Source organism: Genypterus blacodes, unplaced genomic scaffold, assembly GCF_046128005.1.
Source record: "Genypterus blacodes isolate CSIRO-AG114 ecotype Tasmania unplaced genomic scaffold, CSIRO-AGI_Gbla_v1 ptg000007l_1, whole genome shotgun sequence".
In the NCBI taxonomy this organism is placed as follows: domain Eukaryota; kingdom Metazoa; phylum Chordata; class Actinopteri; order Ophidiiformes; family Ophidiidae; genus Genypterus; species Genypterus blacodes.
The window spans coordinates 6004742-6020733 of NW_027466821.1; the positions used below are offsets into that span (position 1 = coordinate 6004742).

General features: G+C 44.7%; 1 protein-coding gene across 1 annotated transcript; it reads left to right on the top strand.

Annotated features, from left to right (window-relative positions):
• The first annotated feature begins 9993 nt into the window (after positions 1 to 9993).
• myf6 (myogenic factor 6) lies at positions 9994 to 11096 on the top strand. The gene is made up of 3 exons (XM_076150327.1): positions 9994 to 10509; positions 10812 to 10905; positions 10990 to 11096. The coding sequence occupies exons 1-3, from the start codon at positions 9994 to 9996 to the stop codon at positions 11094 to 11096; spliced, it is 717 nt and encodes a 238-aa protein (XP_076006442.1).
• The last annotated feature ends 4896 nt before the right edge of the window (positions 11097 to 15992 follow it).

Sequence of the window (15992 nt, forward strand, 5' to 3'; positions counted from 1 at the left end):
CCTGGCAGCCGAATTAGCTTGGTGGGAAAGTGAAATAATGTCTAATAGTCGTTTAAAGTTACAGTGCAGTGTTTTGATAATCTGACTATGGAGCCAGAGAGCGGTTTAGTGGCGATGGAGCGGAGCCATGCTTTGTGATGGCCTTGGTATGGTGATTAGCTGAGGAGGCTTAGGGATGAACCCAGGGCGGCGCAAGGTTTCAGCTCCCTGCCGGCGTAAACTGTGGGTGGCAAAGAGATAAAACACAAGACAGACTCGCTGTTGTTTGTGCTGCCTGTTTGTGGTCTGAATCCATGTGTGTGTGTGTCCTTATGTCTCTGCAATGTAGCACCCCGATGCTGAAACCTCCCACACAAAGAATGACGTGTGGCACCGTAGATGTTGTCGAGCTTTGACAGATGACTACTATGGCGTTTATGCGCGCGATTAGGATGCTTAAATTGGAATTACACGTATATGATTCCCTCATCGCCAACCGCCACCTAGCAAGACAGAGCTAAGTGTTCTCTGCTGGAGGTCCGTGGATAATGGGAGGTCCCGCTCCACCTGTCCCCCTGCCCTGAGCACCCAGGGTCACCCAGCAAGAGAGGTGGTCCGCCTGGCTCCTGGCACCCTATCGACACTAAACAGTGTGAAACAACAAATTAACCGGAGTCTCGTCCAAATGTCAGCGAGGACAAGCGCTAGCATAAAAAAAACGACCACCACGCGTCCAACATCTTGTTGTGTGGTCTCTCTCCGGACAAAACGTTATGTTTGTTAGGACGCCGCCGTTGTTTTCTAAGCAGAAGTACCATCATGCAACACCTGGGTCACAGCAACAAACTAAGTGGGAGTTTGTGATAGGAATCAAGCTGCGATTTAAAGATTGGCTAGGAGTTGTTGTTGTTATAGCTTAGGCTGCAAAGTGGATTGTGAAATTTATGATTTTTGAGAGGACGTCAGACTTATTTGCTCCTCACATTTGTGTGTGAGTAGAGGTGTGATTGTGATGAGGCCATTTGCAGCGCTGCTTGGCAAACAGTACGAGGATTCAACCACCAGCCAGGCAGCAAATCAAAGCACTCCACATCCACAATAGTTATGTCTTTATCCATGTTTTGAATGAAATTCCAGCGAATATTTCAAATACAACAAGAACATGCAAATAATACCTAATTTCCTTCAGCCGTGTGGATGTTTTCCTTCACACCTGATGAAAATGATCGATTTTTTTATCACCGTCAACCTTAGTTAACATGAACATACAATCAGAGCGTGAAATGGAGACTAACTTTATTAACTTCCCTTGCATAGTAAACACAATCTGTCTGCAGAGGAGCAGAGGAAAACATGCAGGCACAGAGTAACGTGCAGCGACTGGAAGTAGAGACGTTGGTATGGAAACAGTGTCAGCGACGGTGACATTAGATGCTCCTCCACATGGCCATAAATTTTAATACATGTGTTTACAAAACTGTGAGACTGGGGAATCTTTGGCATTACGGCTTCAGTCCTGGAGCGGATTAATATCGCGACACTTTGGTGGTATTGTGCAACTCAAGCCTTCACTACTGTTCCACACATAAATCTCGGCGAGCGTGACTAACCCGGCGGTAACAGGAGCCCGAGCCGGCGTTCCCGGCGGACCCCGAGGCCCTGCGTGTCAGCGTATCAGAGTGATACCACGCCCCGGGCCTGCACCAGAACCTCCACCGGGGGCCCCCTGAGACCCTGCGAAACCAAACAGTGAGGTCAGCTCTGGGCTCCCGGCTCACATAGAGACAAAAGCTCCAAGGCCGCTGAGATTGAACTTGGATTAAGTCATTAAGGGAAGCCATCGCCTGAAAGCTCAGCCGGGGAGTTTCTCTGTAAAAAGATCTTCTCTGCTCTCACTGACTCATTTTCTTTCTTTCCTCTGAGGCGAGGACACGTCTCTGAGCTTTACTTTAGACAATCACATCATTTCCACAGTGGATTACTGCAGATTATCTTCATTATTCAACGCTTAGGAGTCACTTTGGTGATTTTAGTTCAATAGAATGTGGCTTTTTTAAGATGCCACCTAAAAAGATGCGATCGTAAAAAATTGTCTGAAACACTTCCACATTTTCTAGAATAACTCTTTTTGATTTAGTAGTTCTAGAATCTAGTCTTGGCTTTTATGCTTTATCATTATCATTTATTATTTAAGTTTTTTTGTAGAATTTATTCCCTAAATACATTTTTCTTTTTTTTACAGGCAGAAAATCAAAAAAAAATTGGTTCCAATGAAAAGTCAAATTTCTAAATTCATTTCGGCAATAAAAACAAAGTAAAATGGCTGTAAAGTGCACATGCATCCCTTCTTTCCTCTCCTTTATCACCTCTCCACCCGTCTCACCACTTTCCTACACACACCTGCACTTACATTATAAACACACAATGAAACTCAAGCTCCAATAACTTCCACAACAGTAACTCGAGAATTTTTATTGTATCAAACAGGTGGCGATGACCTTCGTGGGCCTAGCGCAACGCATGGCGTCAGGCATGTGTGTTTTGTGTCTGCACACGCTTGTGTGTGTGTGTGTGTGTGTGTCATGCATACTGTATGTTTAGAGCGATCCTCGGTCTCACCCTCTTGTTTGTTCTTGCCAAACTCTGAAGAAGCTGCGTGCCAACGACAACATCCCACCTCCTAATATGAGACGCTTACCATGCTCGCTGTACTTGAGTGGCATTACACACACGCACGCACGCACGCACGCACGCACGCACGCACGCACGCACGCACGCACGCACGCACGCACGCACGCACGCACGCACGCACGCACGCACGCACGCACGCACGCACGCACGCACGCACTGACATGGAGAATCAGTGTCCACACAATCATCAATGCCCAATTACCCTCTGCTTTGTTTAGACAGTAATGTAAGTCCAGAGGATGATGGGTGTGGAGAGCAACCTGTTGAGAATAATTCATGCCAGTGTCAAAAATGTGAACGTGGGGATTCTCTTACATTTAGTGGGCCACACATCTGGATAAGGCTTCAGCCCTCCAACCCCCGTTTGTCAACATTACGAGGATCGATTGTAACTCACATTACATTTATTGCTCTTTAAGCCAGTCAGACGTGCACAAACATCATAACTCAAAGTGATTGCCGGTTATGATTTAAAAAAAAAACAACAACAAAAAATGGAGGGCCCCTTATGAAATCGACTGATAAGAAGAAACCAATTACGAGCCGCCATCCTTTGTTGATTCCCTTTGTTAAGTCTGTGCCAATCATGCAGAGCTAGATAAGAGAAGCAGAGGAGTAAAAGGATTTGAAGCTATAATCATATTGAGTCGCTTTTCTGTCTTCTGTATTTTAGTTGAAATGAAGCTGATTAGTATGTTTTTATAAAATGGTGCATTTCCTGTAACATCAATCAATGATATTGGGTTCAAAAAAAGCTACATTTACTGAATAAAAAAGGAAATAAAACCAGTCAGGCAAAATTTGATTGATGATGGAATGCAGAGATAGAAATGTGAGACGTTATTGAGAAATTGAGGCCTTTTTAGGGATGTTTGGGCTGCTTTACCACCTCATCAAACGGCTTCAAAGTTTGCATTTCCAAAGTCCTGCACGTTTCAGCACACATTGCAACTCAATCGATGAGTTTCTTCTAGCTGTAAATAAGTGAAATCACGTCCAAAATAATACAAATGAGCCTGAGAGACGTTTGTCTTCAGCATCCGTGACAAACGATGTTGACTTTGGATGATACGCCCTTTGGAACCAGGGCTCGTATTCACTCAACTTAACTGCATCAACACGCAGGTTTTGAATAACAAAGGCTTGAGCCGGACACGCTGTGTTCTTTACCCACCACGGCTTTATGGCTATCACGTTATTGCCTGCGACCAGCCAAAAAGCTCCAGTGGCCGTGTTATCTGTTGTTTCTTTTAATGACAGACACGATATAACCAATTATACAGCGCTGCGGTGTCCCTCTCCTCCCTCGTCAACGCCGACATTCATCAATATCCTATTAGTTTCTCTTGGATCGGTGGCGGATTATCCCTCAGAAAAAATAATCTGCCACTGTTGTTATTGCGTATCTACACACGGGTAATTTTCATTGTAACCAAACACGCTTTGTTCTCGGCTCAGACACTTGTGGAAAAACTAATATTGGTGCAGCACTGTCTCCTGAGGTTGCCATGGCTACAGTCACACTCGCCAGGCGATTGGGATTCATCTTGTGTTATCGCTGGCTGCATCCCCGACGTCCCAGAGGCGGCGTGATATTAATGATAGCGATGTTCTACCGTATCGTTTACAGGCCGAGACATCAAAGCGACACTGAAAGCTTGGAAGAAAACGCTCCTTTTGATTCGGATTCAATTTCCTGTCTTATTGTGTCAAGATAGTCGCTCTTATAGAGGAGCAGCGTCTCCTACAAACTGAACCTATGCGTACACGAATAAGAGCCGGGATTGAAACATTTGCACCCAAAGGGCCAGACAGAGGGCACAGGGGTCAAAGTCTCACCTCAGCGGGCCAGACGAGAGGTCTCCTATCGTCTGCTGTCGGGGTCAAGGCCACTGCCCCCACTAAGTCCCCAGCACAAGGGTCTGTCTGGCTCACACACACACGCAGATAGGGATACACACCAAACGCACGCACAAGGAATGGGAAAGGGTCTAATCCATCACTCTCCTGAATGAGGACAGAATCCATCAGGAGAGACGGCCAGATCACTCCGAAACTAAATCACGGCTCACTGTCAGGTGAAAAGTCCATTCTCAGCGGAATGGAGGAACAATGGAGGAACTGTTGAAACAAAGGACAAAATATGCCAACAGATGGTGAAATCTGCTGCCACTCTGGTCATGGCGGTGAAGGATTCTTTCGAAAACAGCAATTCTCTCCTTTTCTGAACTCTAAATGGTAACTAAGCACATTCACCCAAGCGCAATACTTTTGCTCGAGTGTTACATTTTGTGCTGCGTTCTTCTTCTACTTATTAAATTTATGCGACATAATCCGACATCTGCAGTGACTGATTACTTTGCAGATTGAACCTTGAAATGGCTTGAAAGCATGAAAATCTGTCTGTCTTTAATCCAATATCTCAAGGTTTGGGAGTTTCAAGATATACTTTGCTACATTACAATACTAATCAGTTTACATGAGATATTGTCTTAATCAGATTAGAATTAAAGTAACGTGCATGTAAGTGCAACACTTAGATTTGACTTTAGTACAATAAAAACAACTTGCACGTGGTCAGAATGTGCTGCCTCATCGTGCAGCTCTAATTCCTTGAGAGTGTGTCCAGCTTAATACAACAAATACTCAGAGTATTGGGTTTACGTGTAAGCGTACTGACTGATGCTTAGTTATTATTCTTTGCAGCCATTTTAGGGAATAACCCTCTAAGCCAGTCCATCAGTACCCGTCCATTTGTGCTGCTCTATATTGACATGGCCTGACCAGAGTGCCGCGCTCTCATCACGTCTCATAATGTAACTCTGCTCTGAGGTCATGCGGAGTTAGTCGGCAAACGGGCATGTTAGCGTTCCGTGGAGCACCGAGCTCTCTCCCTCGCTAATTGATGCACTTCAGCCGCTGAGGCTTTGAACTGAATCCCCGCGTGGTCCGGCGGAGAGAAGGCAGATGCCATCAGCGTCCCCCTCCCCCCCGCCTTTGAAACCCAAACCTCCCCTGTCTAACCGCACAGCTCATGGGCCCTGCCGCGGCACGAGTGAGAGGAGCCGTCTGTTAGCTTTAGCTCCGACAGGCCCTCGCTCCCAGCCTTTGTCCTACCGCTAACCCGGGGTTCGGCCTGCAGTGTCCGGGCCAAGGGAGATTAGCCTTGTGTTTTCAGTGGGAGATGCTATCTTGCTGTGATACTGTCTGACCGTCTGAGAGGCTACTCTCTCTAAGGAGGGGAGACGGTGTTTGCGTTAGGATTTAGCCTCTGTGTGACAGTGGACTTGAGCGACACTGATCCAAGCTCTCAGGAATCCAGAACCACGCATGTGTGAGCCTGGAAATTCACTGCCTGTGTATGATTCAGTACACCACTTTATATATTTAGCATTTTTATGTAATCATCCTTACAGTTGAACATATGGTCGAGTGTCTTAAGGTGGACCAGCTGAGTCTCAGAGAGTAAACATGTTTTTCCAATTGCCCACGCTGCAAGGTGTTCTGAAATGTTCTCTGTCGTAGAGCGACAGTGTGTGTGTGTGTGTGTGTGTGTGTGTGTGTGTGTGTGTGTTCATTTTGATCATCTTAATGTCTTTAATCATATACATGGGACAAAATAGCACAAATGCCGTTAATATGACTTGAATCTCTTTATGTATAATTAGTTTTAATACGCATGTGACACAAGTCGACTTTACCGCCCCTCTGGTGTTTGAAGGTACTGCACCTTTAGGTGGCGCACCCTCAGTTCTAGGGGATTAAACCTAACTTCCAAATGAAAATAAAATTAAGTTTCAATGATTCTTAGGTTTTAGTGACATTAGTTTGTCTTCATCGGACTAAAAATTGAAATTGGTCCACGACTCATCTTCATTTCCCAACATCTGCTGAGAACCATAACTTTATTGAGATATGACCGCTCTTTTCCACCCAGCAACCAGCAGCCCCGTGCTGGCCTACTGCCTGAGTCAGTAGGCCAGGTGACCCTGAGGGTGCACAGGCCGCGACCCCAGGTGAGGCATTGTCATCGGGCCCGTGACCGGGGTACTTAACCCCTGATTGGCTAATTCATATCCCAGGTGTGGTAGCTGGGTTATATATGCTGTGTCCGTCACGGTCCACTGTCGGAGGTCCAGTTAAGCACAGAGAGGAGAGAGGTGGGGGGAGGGGGAGGGGTCCTAAAAGTTCATGTTCATTATCAGTTGTGTCTGTGACCCCCCTTCATGTCAGCGCTCATCCTAACTGGATCCGTCTTCACACTCCTCAGGAAGGAGAGGAAGAACCCCGGAAGAGGCCAAATAAAGTCATAATTCACAAAAGGCGGTGACGTTCAGGGGAGAAGATGCCAGAAGGAGAGCGTGTATATACCGCAGTGCCGACGCTGCCAAACCAGTTTACGCCCACGTCGCTGGAGGTTCCACTATAAATAATCCTGCATCCTAACCCGACGAAGGCCACGGGCTGAAACATTTGTTCCTGCCTCAGCTCCTTATTAGATTTACTGAAGCGCCTTCGGTGTTGTTGAACTTATTTATTGCTGAACCGTGATGCATTTCCATGACCCGCACACGAAGTTAAACGCTTTTCACTTCGCCTTCCTTGGAGGAAATGGAAGATGGAGCTATAGGACACGTGCTGGGAAAGGAGATCTGTGCCGAATGAATTATGATGTGGTAGTGGGATTTGATCACATGCCCCATCATATATTTACTGAATATATGTGCGTCACACTTCTCTCTTCTTCACATCTATTATTCAGTATATGAATGGCTGGAGGAGGCAACGTTCCTCCTGGGATTTTCGCCATTTTACCTTTTCCTTATCGGTAAATTTGCTGCACCTGGATAACAACTTTTACAACTGAATTCTTGTAATATTTAGACTTTAATCATACTACAGCCTATACACATATGACTTCTCACATACACACTCAGGCCATATTGTAACTGGGGCGTTTTTTGCATTGAATAGTTCATCTGTGTTTAGTACTCCAGGTCAGTAAACAACCTTTCAATCTGTGTTATTAAAAGATGAGGCAAAGTTATTCTGGTTTACTGTAGTATACCTAGCTGTATGAAGTTTTCAAATGACTCACAGACTAAAGCAATGGTTCTCAAACTGTGGCACGGGTCAAGGTGGTACATGAAGTCCTCCCTGGTGCTACGGAAGGCACCAGAATCGAAACAATTTGAAATAGAAACCCAATTCAAATTACAATAATACACTTTTTGAAATTAAAGTTCCCGCTGTCCTCCCTGACTCTGCCTCCAAACGCTCCCCGCCCACTTCTCTGCCCCTTTCTCTCTCTCTCTCTCTCTCTCTCTCTCTCTCTCTCTCTCACTCTCTGGGTTAGTTCGACTCTCTCTTACACTAGCATGATTCTCCATGACAGCTGAAGCATCAAACCCCTAGGAGACTCGACGGGGAATTTATGGCCCACTTCAGGATGCTCGCTCGACCCCCTGTGGGGGGGAGAGAATACATGAGCCGGGCGCTGCCAGGACAAGACTCCATTCATCTCTCAAAATGTGTCGCTGCTGATCCGAACCGGTGGCGTTCTTCTGTCAGGCTTAGTTTAACGTATATACAGCGAAGACGCCATATGCAGAGATCAACAATAGCTCTCAGGTCGCTGCGCAGCATTTTCCTCACTGTTCTCTCAACCCATAAAAATGAGAAACGCCGGCGTTATTTTCGTTTACATCTTAACTGTAACTAAGGGAGGCAAAATCGCTCTTACCTGACAACGACAATACACACAGGAAGCAAAATGTGCTGACATGTCACATTTAAAACGAAGCAGACACAGACACTCACTTTGTACTGTTTGCATGGTTTCCGCTGCATGACAGGCGGAGTTAAAACCTTCGCTGACAGCAAAACAACAATGAAAGCAAACAAACAACACAGCGATACAAAATGTCGAGTCCCACGGTGCAAATAACCTCATTTTAACCTTCGCTGACACTCTTATTCTGTATTTATACTGTATTTATTCCCTCTGACTGATGATGGTGATCAGGTTACATCAATAGTTAACATTTAAACGTGTGTTTGCCTCTGTGCTTCGAAAAAGGATCCTTCCTCTCCTTCCATTTCCTGACACAAGGTCACACATACATACACAGAAATAGGAATCCCTCACATTCCCGCCGGCCAGCCGTACATCACCTCCGTGCGAGCTTTTATCTCTATTTGTGAATTTAAGACAAGTGAGCCTGCTTTCTATTTATAGAGCGCCATGCATGCGCTTTTTCAAAGTCGTTTTGACTCTGCACATTCCGATCTATTTATGTTGGGATATTCCACATGTTACAATTAGCTGTAGCATTCCCACACAGCACGTTTGAACCAAGTATTAGAAATACATTCTTAAAGTAACGTCTACAAATGATACACTGTAAGTTTAACTGCTTACTTATCAGTATTCTGTCCTGCATTCAGTAGTGGAAGAACATTTGCTCAAATACGGCACTTAAGCTGAATATTCAAATACTTATCCTAAAATTAGAGATATGAGAAAACCTTGTATTTCTAATTTGGGTTGAACGATCACTTTAGAACATATTTATGAAGCTCAAAACTCTCTCTTACAAAAATGAGATTGTTCACGCTGGATGAAAGACCTTGTTGCGCCAACATAGAGGATTTCCGTCACCTACTGTTTTACTGTACATGTGCTGTATGTTGTACGTGTAGTAATTTCAAGGAGCTTTACTCGTCCTTTCACCACAGTCTCACTCACACTCTGCAAGTACAATCCAGCTATGTATTAGATGTTATTGTGGTATTTGTACTTGTAAACACAGGTTTAGTTTGTTCTTAATTTAAGATAAGATTAAGATATAGACATTTCTCGCTCTTGGTCTCTGTCTCTGTCTCTGTCTTTGTCTCTCTCTCTCTCTCTCTGTTCGGTCACAATCTGTCAACAACTGCGAAACAACATTATTGTGCCCCTCCCCCCGACTCCCACCTACCCACTCCAACATGTATTTTCAGTACCCACAATACACTCCGTCGCCATCTCGCACAGATGCAGATATTTGGAAGCCCTTTCTTGAAACCCGCGGTGACATTTCGATAGTGAGTTGTGGCCTTAATGTATATTTATTTCCTCCCCTCACAAACGCACACACACACACGCACACACAGAGTCAGTTGGTTGTAAAGACCCCATTGAAGAGAGGCGGCCTGGTGCAGTTTGGCAGCCTGAGCGTTGGATAGGGTTTCACATTCTATATATAAGCCTGGTGACTTCTGTCCTGCTCTATTTAAATGCCAGAGTCCCACTGTCAAAACAGAAGCGAGGGGCGCAACAATATGATGGACCTTTTCGAGACCAACGCTTATCTTTTCGGTGATTTGCGCTATTTGGAGGAAGGGGATCATGGAGCACTGCAGCATTTGGACATGGCGGGCGTGTCTCCTCTGTACAACGGCAACGACAGCCCGGATCAGGACAACATCCCCTCGGAGACCGGCGAGGAGAGCAGCGGGGAGGAACACGTCCTGGCCCCGCCGGGTCTCCGCTCCCACTGCGAGGGCCAGTGCCTCATCTGGGCCTGTAAGGTCTGCAAGAGGAAGTCGGCACCCACGGACAGGCGCAAAGCAGCCACGCTGCGGGAGAGGCGGCGGCTGAAGAAGATCAATGAGGCCTTTGAAGCGCTGAAGAGAAAGACGGTGGCTAACCCCAACCAGAGGCTGCCCAAGGTGGAGATCCTACGCAGCGCCATCAGCTACATCGAGAAGCTGCAGGACCTGCTGCAGACGCTGGATGAGCAGGAGAAGACGCAGCAGAACGGCTCTGCTTATAGCTATAACGCCAAGGAACAAAGTGTAAGCTATAGACACCAATCCCAGGACAAATCCAAACTGTATTAACATAATTGTCCAAACCAAGCACGTTTTTATTTACTCTTTGTGTATTTATGACCCTTTAAGATCCCTGCATGGCCTTGTGTGTGTGTGGTCCTGATTATAGATGTTATAATGACATTAGGGTGTGTTTTAATCATGTACGTACTGTATATGTTCATGTCTTATCAGTTTGGCACCACATTCGTTTTGTTTCTTGTTGTTTGACAGGTTATTAGTTGCATTGTCTGAATGTCTTACACATCTAATACGTGTTTCTATAGGTGTCCAGCCAGGGGTACCAGTGGAAAAAGTCCTCCGAGGGCTGGACGTCCTCTGCCGATCATTCCACCGCTGCAATGATAAACCAGAGAGAAGGTGAATCGGTCAAATCTGACACAAATAATCGGATAAACCCCCCGATAATTTAACGGGATTAAGCAACTTTCTGTTTTGTTTCAGGAATCGAGTCATCCGGCACCTCCAGCCTCCTGCGCCTGTCGTCCATCGTGGACAGCATCACCAGCGACGAGAAGATCACCTTTAACGAGGAGGTCTCGGAAAACTGAAACAAAAAACAAGATAAAACGCGACATTTCCATTGTGCATCTCTAAATGATTTCCAGCATATTCTGTTTGTTATGTTTGTACAGCAGGAACACCAGCAGAATTTGTACATATTTTATAAGAACGTAATATTAAAGTTAATTTATTTTGTATTTTAAAACTGAGAAAAACCTTTACCAAAGCTCATGTTGTATTTAAATGATTGTTTGTACAGAACTGACCAATAAATAAATTTACATTTTTTGCCATGTTGTAAACCGCAGTGGCCCTCGTTCTTCAAGGACACAATGGAAGGGCAAAGGAGAGGTGTCAGCTACCCTGATTGGAAGTAGATAAGCTACAGCCAGGCTACTCTGGTGATAAAGTAGTTCAGTTGCTGTTTCCCGAACTCATAAAGCTCAGTATGTTCTTCACTCTGGCGTTGTTTACAGCACGGCCACCTCCCCACTGACCCGTCCCCCCAACATTCACGGCTGTTAGGAGCCCCTTAAAGCAATGTGTAGTTTGCTGCCGGTCACCCCCCTGCTGGACGGGCCCACAACAGTAACTCGAGTCACCGCCAAAAAGCGCCGCTCCTCCCCTCGTCGTATTCTGGGACACGGAAAACTTGTGCAGCAGGCGCGAGTGCAAAGCCTGAGCGGATAATGAAGTTATCTGAGCCAACGAGGCTGAATTCATCATCATCGTCGCTCGCTTCATCTTCACCTGACAGAAGAGTTGAGAGGCGAGCTATTAAAATGCCAATGTGACACGACGCTAACGGCGCTGGAGAGCCACATGAGCCTCACGTGTTGTGTATTGACGCGTGGGGGTGGGGTGGGGGCGCTTGATTTTGATGTCAGGGTGTGCTGCCGTGCTGAGCGACCCAAGAGTGGAGGCTGAGGGGAGGCCTCAGATCTCTCAGGGTGACACCATGACCTCAGGCCCACACACACACACACACACACACACTCTCTCTCTCTCTCTCTCTCTCTCATATACAAAGGGGGAAACCCAAACAGAAGTTTTTTACAATGTAACGGTTGAATACAAAGTTCTAAACTCATCTTGGTAAAATTAGAATACAGATGAAAGAAAATTAGATGTGATAAAAATACATCAAAATAAAAAACATGTTAAAAAATGACAAATATATACATTAATAACAGGGATCATTCCTCACGCAGAGCACTTTTACTTAGATATTTGAGATAACTTTTGCTGCTAATACTTTCTTTTACTTCTTCTACTTCTGAATGCAACACTTTTACTTGACTACAGTGTATTTCTCACTTCAGGTATTACTACTTACATAAGGATTCCAGTACTTTTTCCATCATTCTACAGACAAAAGTCTCAGCCCATTTTTAGCTTTATCATAAGCTACAGACCTAAATCTAACAGTAAATCAGTTCCATACATAAATGCAGCTTTTATGTATTTACAGGTGACAGTGAGTCCTGATACACAGTATATACACAAAATACCTCTCTAATACATTTCTATTCAACAGCACCACACATATCTTCAACCAAATATTCCATTTTCTCTAGAGCGCAGGGTGAAACCTGATAGCCTGTAGCAATAATGTGATTTTAATGGGCTGCTGCTGCTACCTCGCTCTCCATGATGTGATAGCACCGTTATCTCCACTCGTTGCTCCTTTTGTCATAACGTGCAGCTCCTTCCTCTCACTAATGGTGTGTGTTTTTGGATATGATTGTGAGGCTGTAATATCAATAGCACAGCACAGGAGTCTGCAAAATTGTTGTATTGCGCCGCCATTCTGTTATCTTTACACCGTTAATCTGAGAAGTTGAAGCAGCTGAGAGGTGAATGTTTGTCTCTGATCTTTACGTTTCTGCTCCGTCAGGGATGGAAGCTGTGAATTACAAGCACACAATCCCAACACAATGCCTGTAACAGAAAGGCCCACTTGCCCCTTCTCTCTCTCTCTCTCTCTCTCTCTCTCTCTCTCTCTCTCTCTCGCCTCTGACTTTACAGGGATTTGGGCGTTAGTGATGACACCATATAATTCTCATTTGGCGATGAAGCCTGTGGTTAAAAACTCTGATATAGGAGAGGATAAGCCTGCTGGCTCAGTGCCTCCATTTAGCCAGACTTTCCTTGAATATCCAGTGAGGGAAGGATTCTCTGGAGCTGGGCTTGTTGGCTCTGCACTGCCGGCCGCTGCCAGACAAATGCTGTTGCCACTCAAACTGCTTTTTTTCATGACGCACTGTGGTATTTGGCTTTAAATCCACTAGGAAATCCAGCACCGACGTCCTTTTTATTTACAAGGAAATTGGTTTTAAACAACAACAACCTGTGAGCTCGGAATCCGATTACAGTATATCCAGGCGTGAAAAGTAAAGTAAAGTAACTTTATAAAAGCACATTTGTTCCATTAATTTGATATAGTTTATTTGAGTATTTCCATTTCAAAGGGAATTATTGTGGTTTACACCGAAAAGCTTAATGACTTAAAGGCTTTAGGCCCAACATGCCATAGAACTGATGAATTATTGTTGTTGTTGGAGCTTCAAAACCTTGAATCTCAGCCTTGTTATAGACTCAAAGCATCAGAATGGGAGATATAAAGCCTTTCACTTCAACTTATGTATCAGATTCAAATGTATTCATGCATCAGTGAATTAGTATGAATGCTTATGTATTGAGTATTTTGTTGGTCATTCCTCTTATTACTTGGACATAGAATAGTGTTTGTTTGTTTTTGTTGTTGTTGTGCTATTAGTACATTTTTTATTTTAGTATTTGATGATCACGTGATGATTTATCTTATCATTAGTTTTCTCTGTACATGTGTGGAGATATTTTGGTTCTGTTGGTTTTTTTTTGGTAGAATTTGTTTGTTTTAATTTTGTTTTACTCCCCTCATGGTAAGGAAGCAATTTAACACGTTACCAATCTCGCTAGCATTAGCATCCTAATTTCAGGATTTTCTATAATTAAGCTTCACTTTCTGCGAGACATCAGAGGATCAAAGCCCTCATATACATAAACACGAATAAACCAAACACAACTGAACGTGGACCTTTAATCTGAGTGTAGTACCCTTTGTTGCCAGGTCTTTTTAATTTAAGAGGAACGTGGATGATGAAGCACCAAACAAACAGCAAATTGAGTCAAAGAGTGAGGCCGTTTAGAAGACTTAATGCTTTCAGACGTGAGGGACACGCACATAAAGGACATCACCTCCTGCCCTTCACTTAACTCTGTCTCTGACCCTTGAGAACAACAAAAAAAGCAAACCGACGAATTTTTTCCCAAGGGACCGGCAGTGCGGACCAGCGTCAGACTGCGCAAAAACTACGCCCGGTGCGCGCAATCACACATGTGCTGCTCCGATCACTGCTGCGGACTCTTTTAGTCCCCTCCATGGTTTTCTCATTGTGTGTGTTGTTCTGAGCGTGAGCGGCCTTTGGTGTGGTGCGCAGACACCAGCGTCCTCCTCCTCCTCCTTCGATGTCTTCTTCAGCTGTGCGCAATGCAAACTGCGGTGGGCAGCAGCAGCAGCAGGTACCCGCAGTGTTTGCTTAGGTGCGCGCAGTTCCCAGAGTTGGGGGATCGCCAAACGTTTTGACACATTGTGAGAAATATCCGCATTGTATCCTTGTTAGCTGTCAACGACGTAATTACCTGAACCGGTCAGCTCATCAGGGCGGCCCTAAAGTACCCACACTACAGTCGGAAAATACGCAATTACCGTAAAACTCTGTGTAAATAAAGGAAATCCATACTAACATAGACTCAAATGGATTTATTGGCATCTTGTGACTCTGATTATCGGGATTTTGAAATACAATCATTACAACTATGGTATACAACAACAAAAAAAAAACCCTGTCACCATTTGATGATTATCCTGTCAGTCTGTTCTCCTACTACAGTAAATGTACTTTATCACTTTTCACATTTTCTTCAGTGTCAATAGAGCTACACTCTAAGGAAGTAATATAGTTTTATATGGAGTGATAAGAAAAGGGAATGTCAAACTGCTAATATCACCTAAATTAGTTTGAATTCAAACTCACTTGTGTAGATGAGCTGATTTGTGCTCGATGGGTGTATTCATAACTCCATATGTCCCTTGTGTCCTACACAGCATTAACTTCACAATTAACTTCACAGGCATTTAGCTGACCTCCACCTGAATAAAACTTATTGCACCATCATGGCCATCTGTTGCCGGGTAGACTGAAGTGCTTGACTTGTGTCAATAACTTTTAATGGCTAAAATTTGGCCCTTGCAGGCAGAATGGTGCATGGGATTGCACAGTGGTGTCAATTGTGTAATTAGTGTTTTAATGAGCTTTGGCAAACAGAGAGACACCCAGTGCACGGCACCTTGAGTGATGAGTTAGGGGTGTTTAGAGGGCTTACCGCTGTAATGTGAAGTCAGTGGGCTTGAAATGTTACACCTTGCTTTGCAGCTGGGCTACATCTGCAACGCTCTTGTCTCCAGCGTAAAAATTGGCCTGCATACTCCTCAACATGCTCTCCCAGCCTGACAAAACAAAACACTCTCTTTAATATTAACGTCTTTATACTTAACTGTCATTTTCATTGACAAAACGCCTGGAGACAGTTTACAGATCAATCAAGCAAACAAACTATTAAAAAGAGGTGAAGGTCATATAGTTAAAGCTGCTTAGGTTCGGCCAGTCTCCTCAAACATTCCCAAACTTGTATTCACAGCGGCCTTGCAGGAGAAGTGCCACTGGAAGGAACGCGTGGTGATGAGTGGGAAAGCACCAGTAAGTGCAGATGTGGGAAACTCTGCAGGGTACTGGGGGGTGAGAGGGTGTGGGCTGGGATGGGGCAGGGAGGGAGTTGAACTAACCCCAGCCTGCCTTCTGGCTGGGCAAGTGGGCCATGGTAATTAGATCTGACCAATG

Bases quoted from the DNA above. Each gene is read 5' to 3' on its own strand.
- myf6 (XM_076150327.1), top strand. From the start codon at position 9,994: ATGATGGACCTTTTCGAGACCAACGCTTATCTTTTCGGTGATTTGCGC. The intron at 10,510-10,811 runs GTAAGCTATAGA...GTGTTTCTATAG, and splicing joins ATAACGCCAAGGAACAAAGT to GTGTCCAGCCAGGGGTACCA. The intron at 10,906-10,989 runs GTGAATCGGTCA...GTTTTGTTTCAG, and splicing joins AATGATAAACCAGAGAGAAG to GAATCGAGTCATCCGGCACC.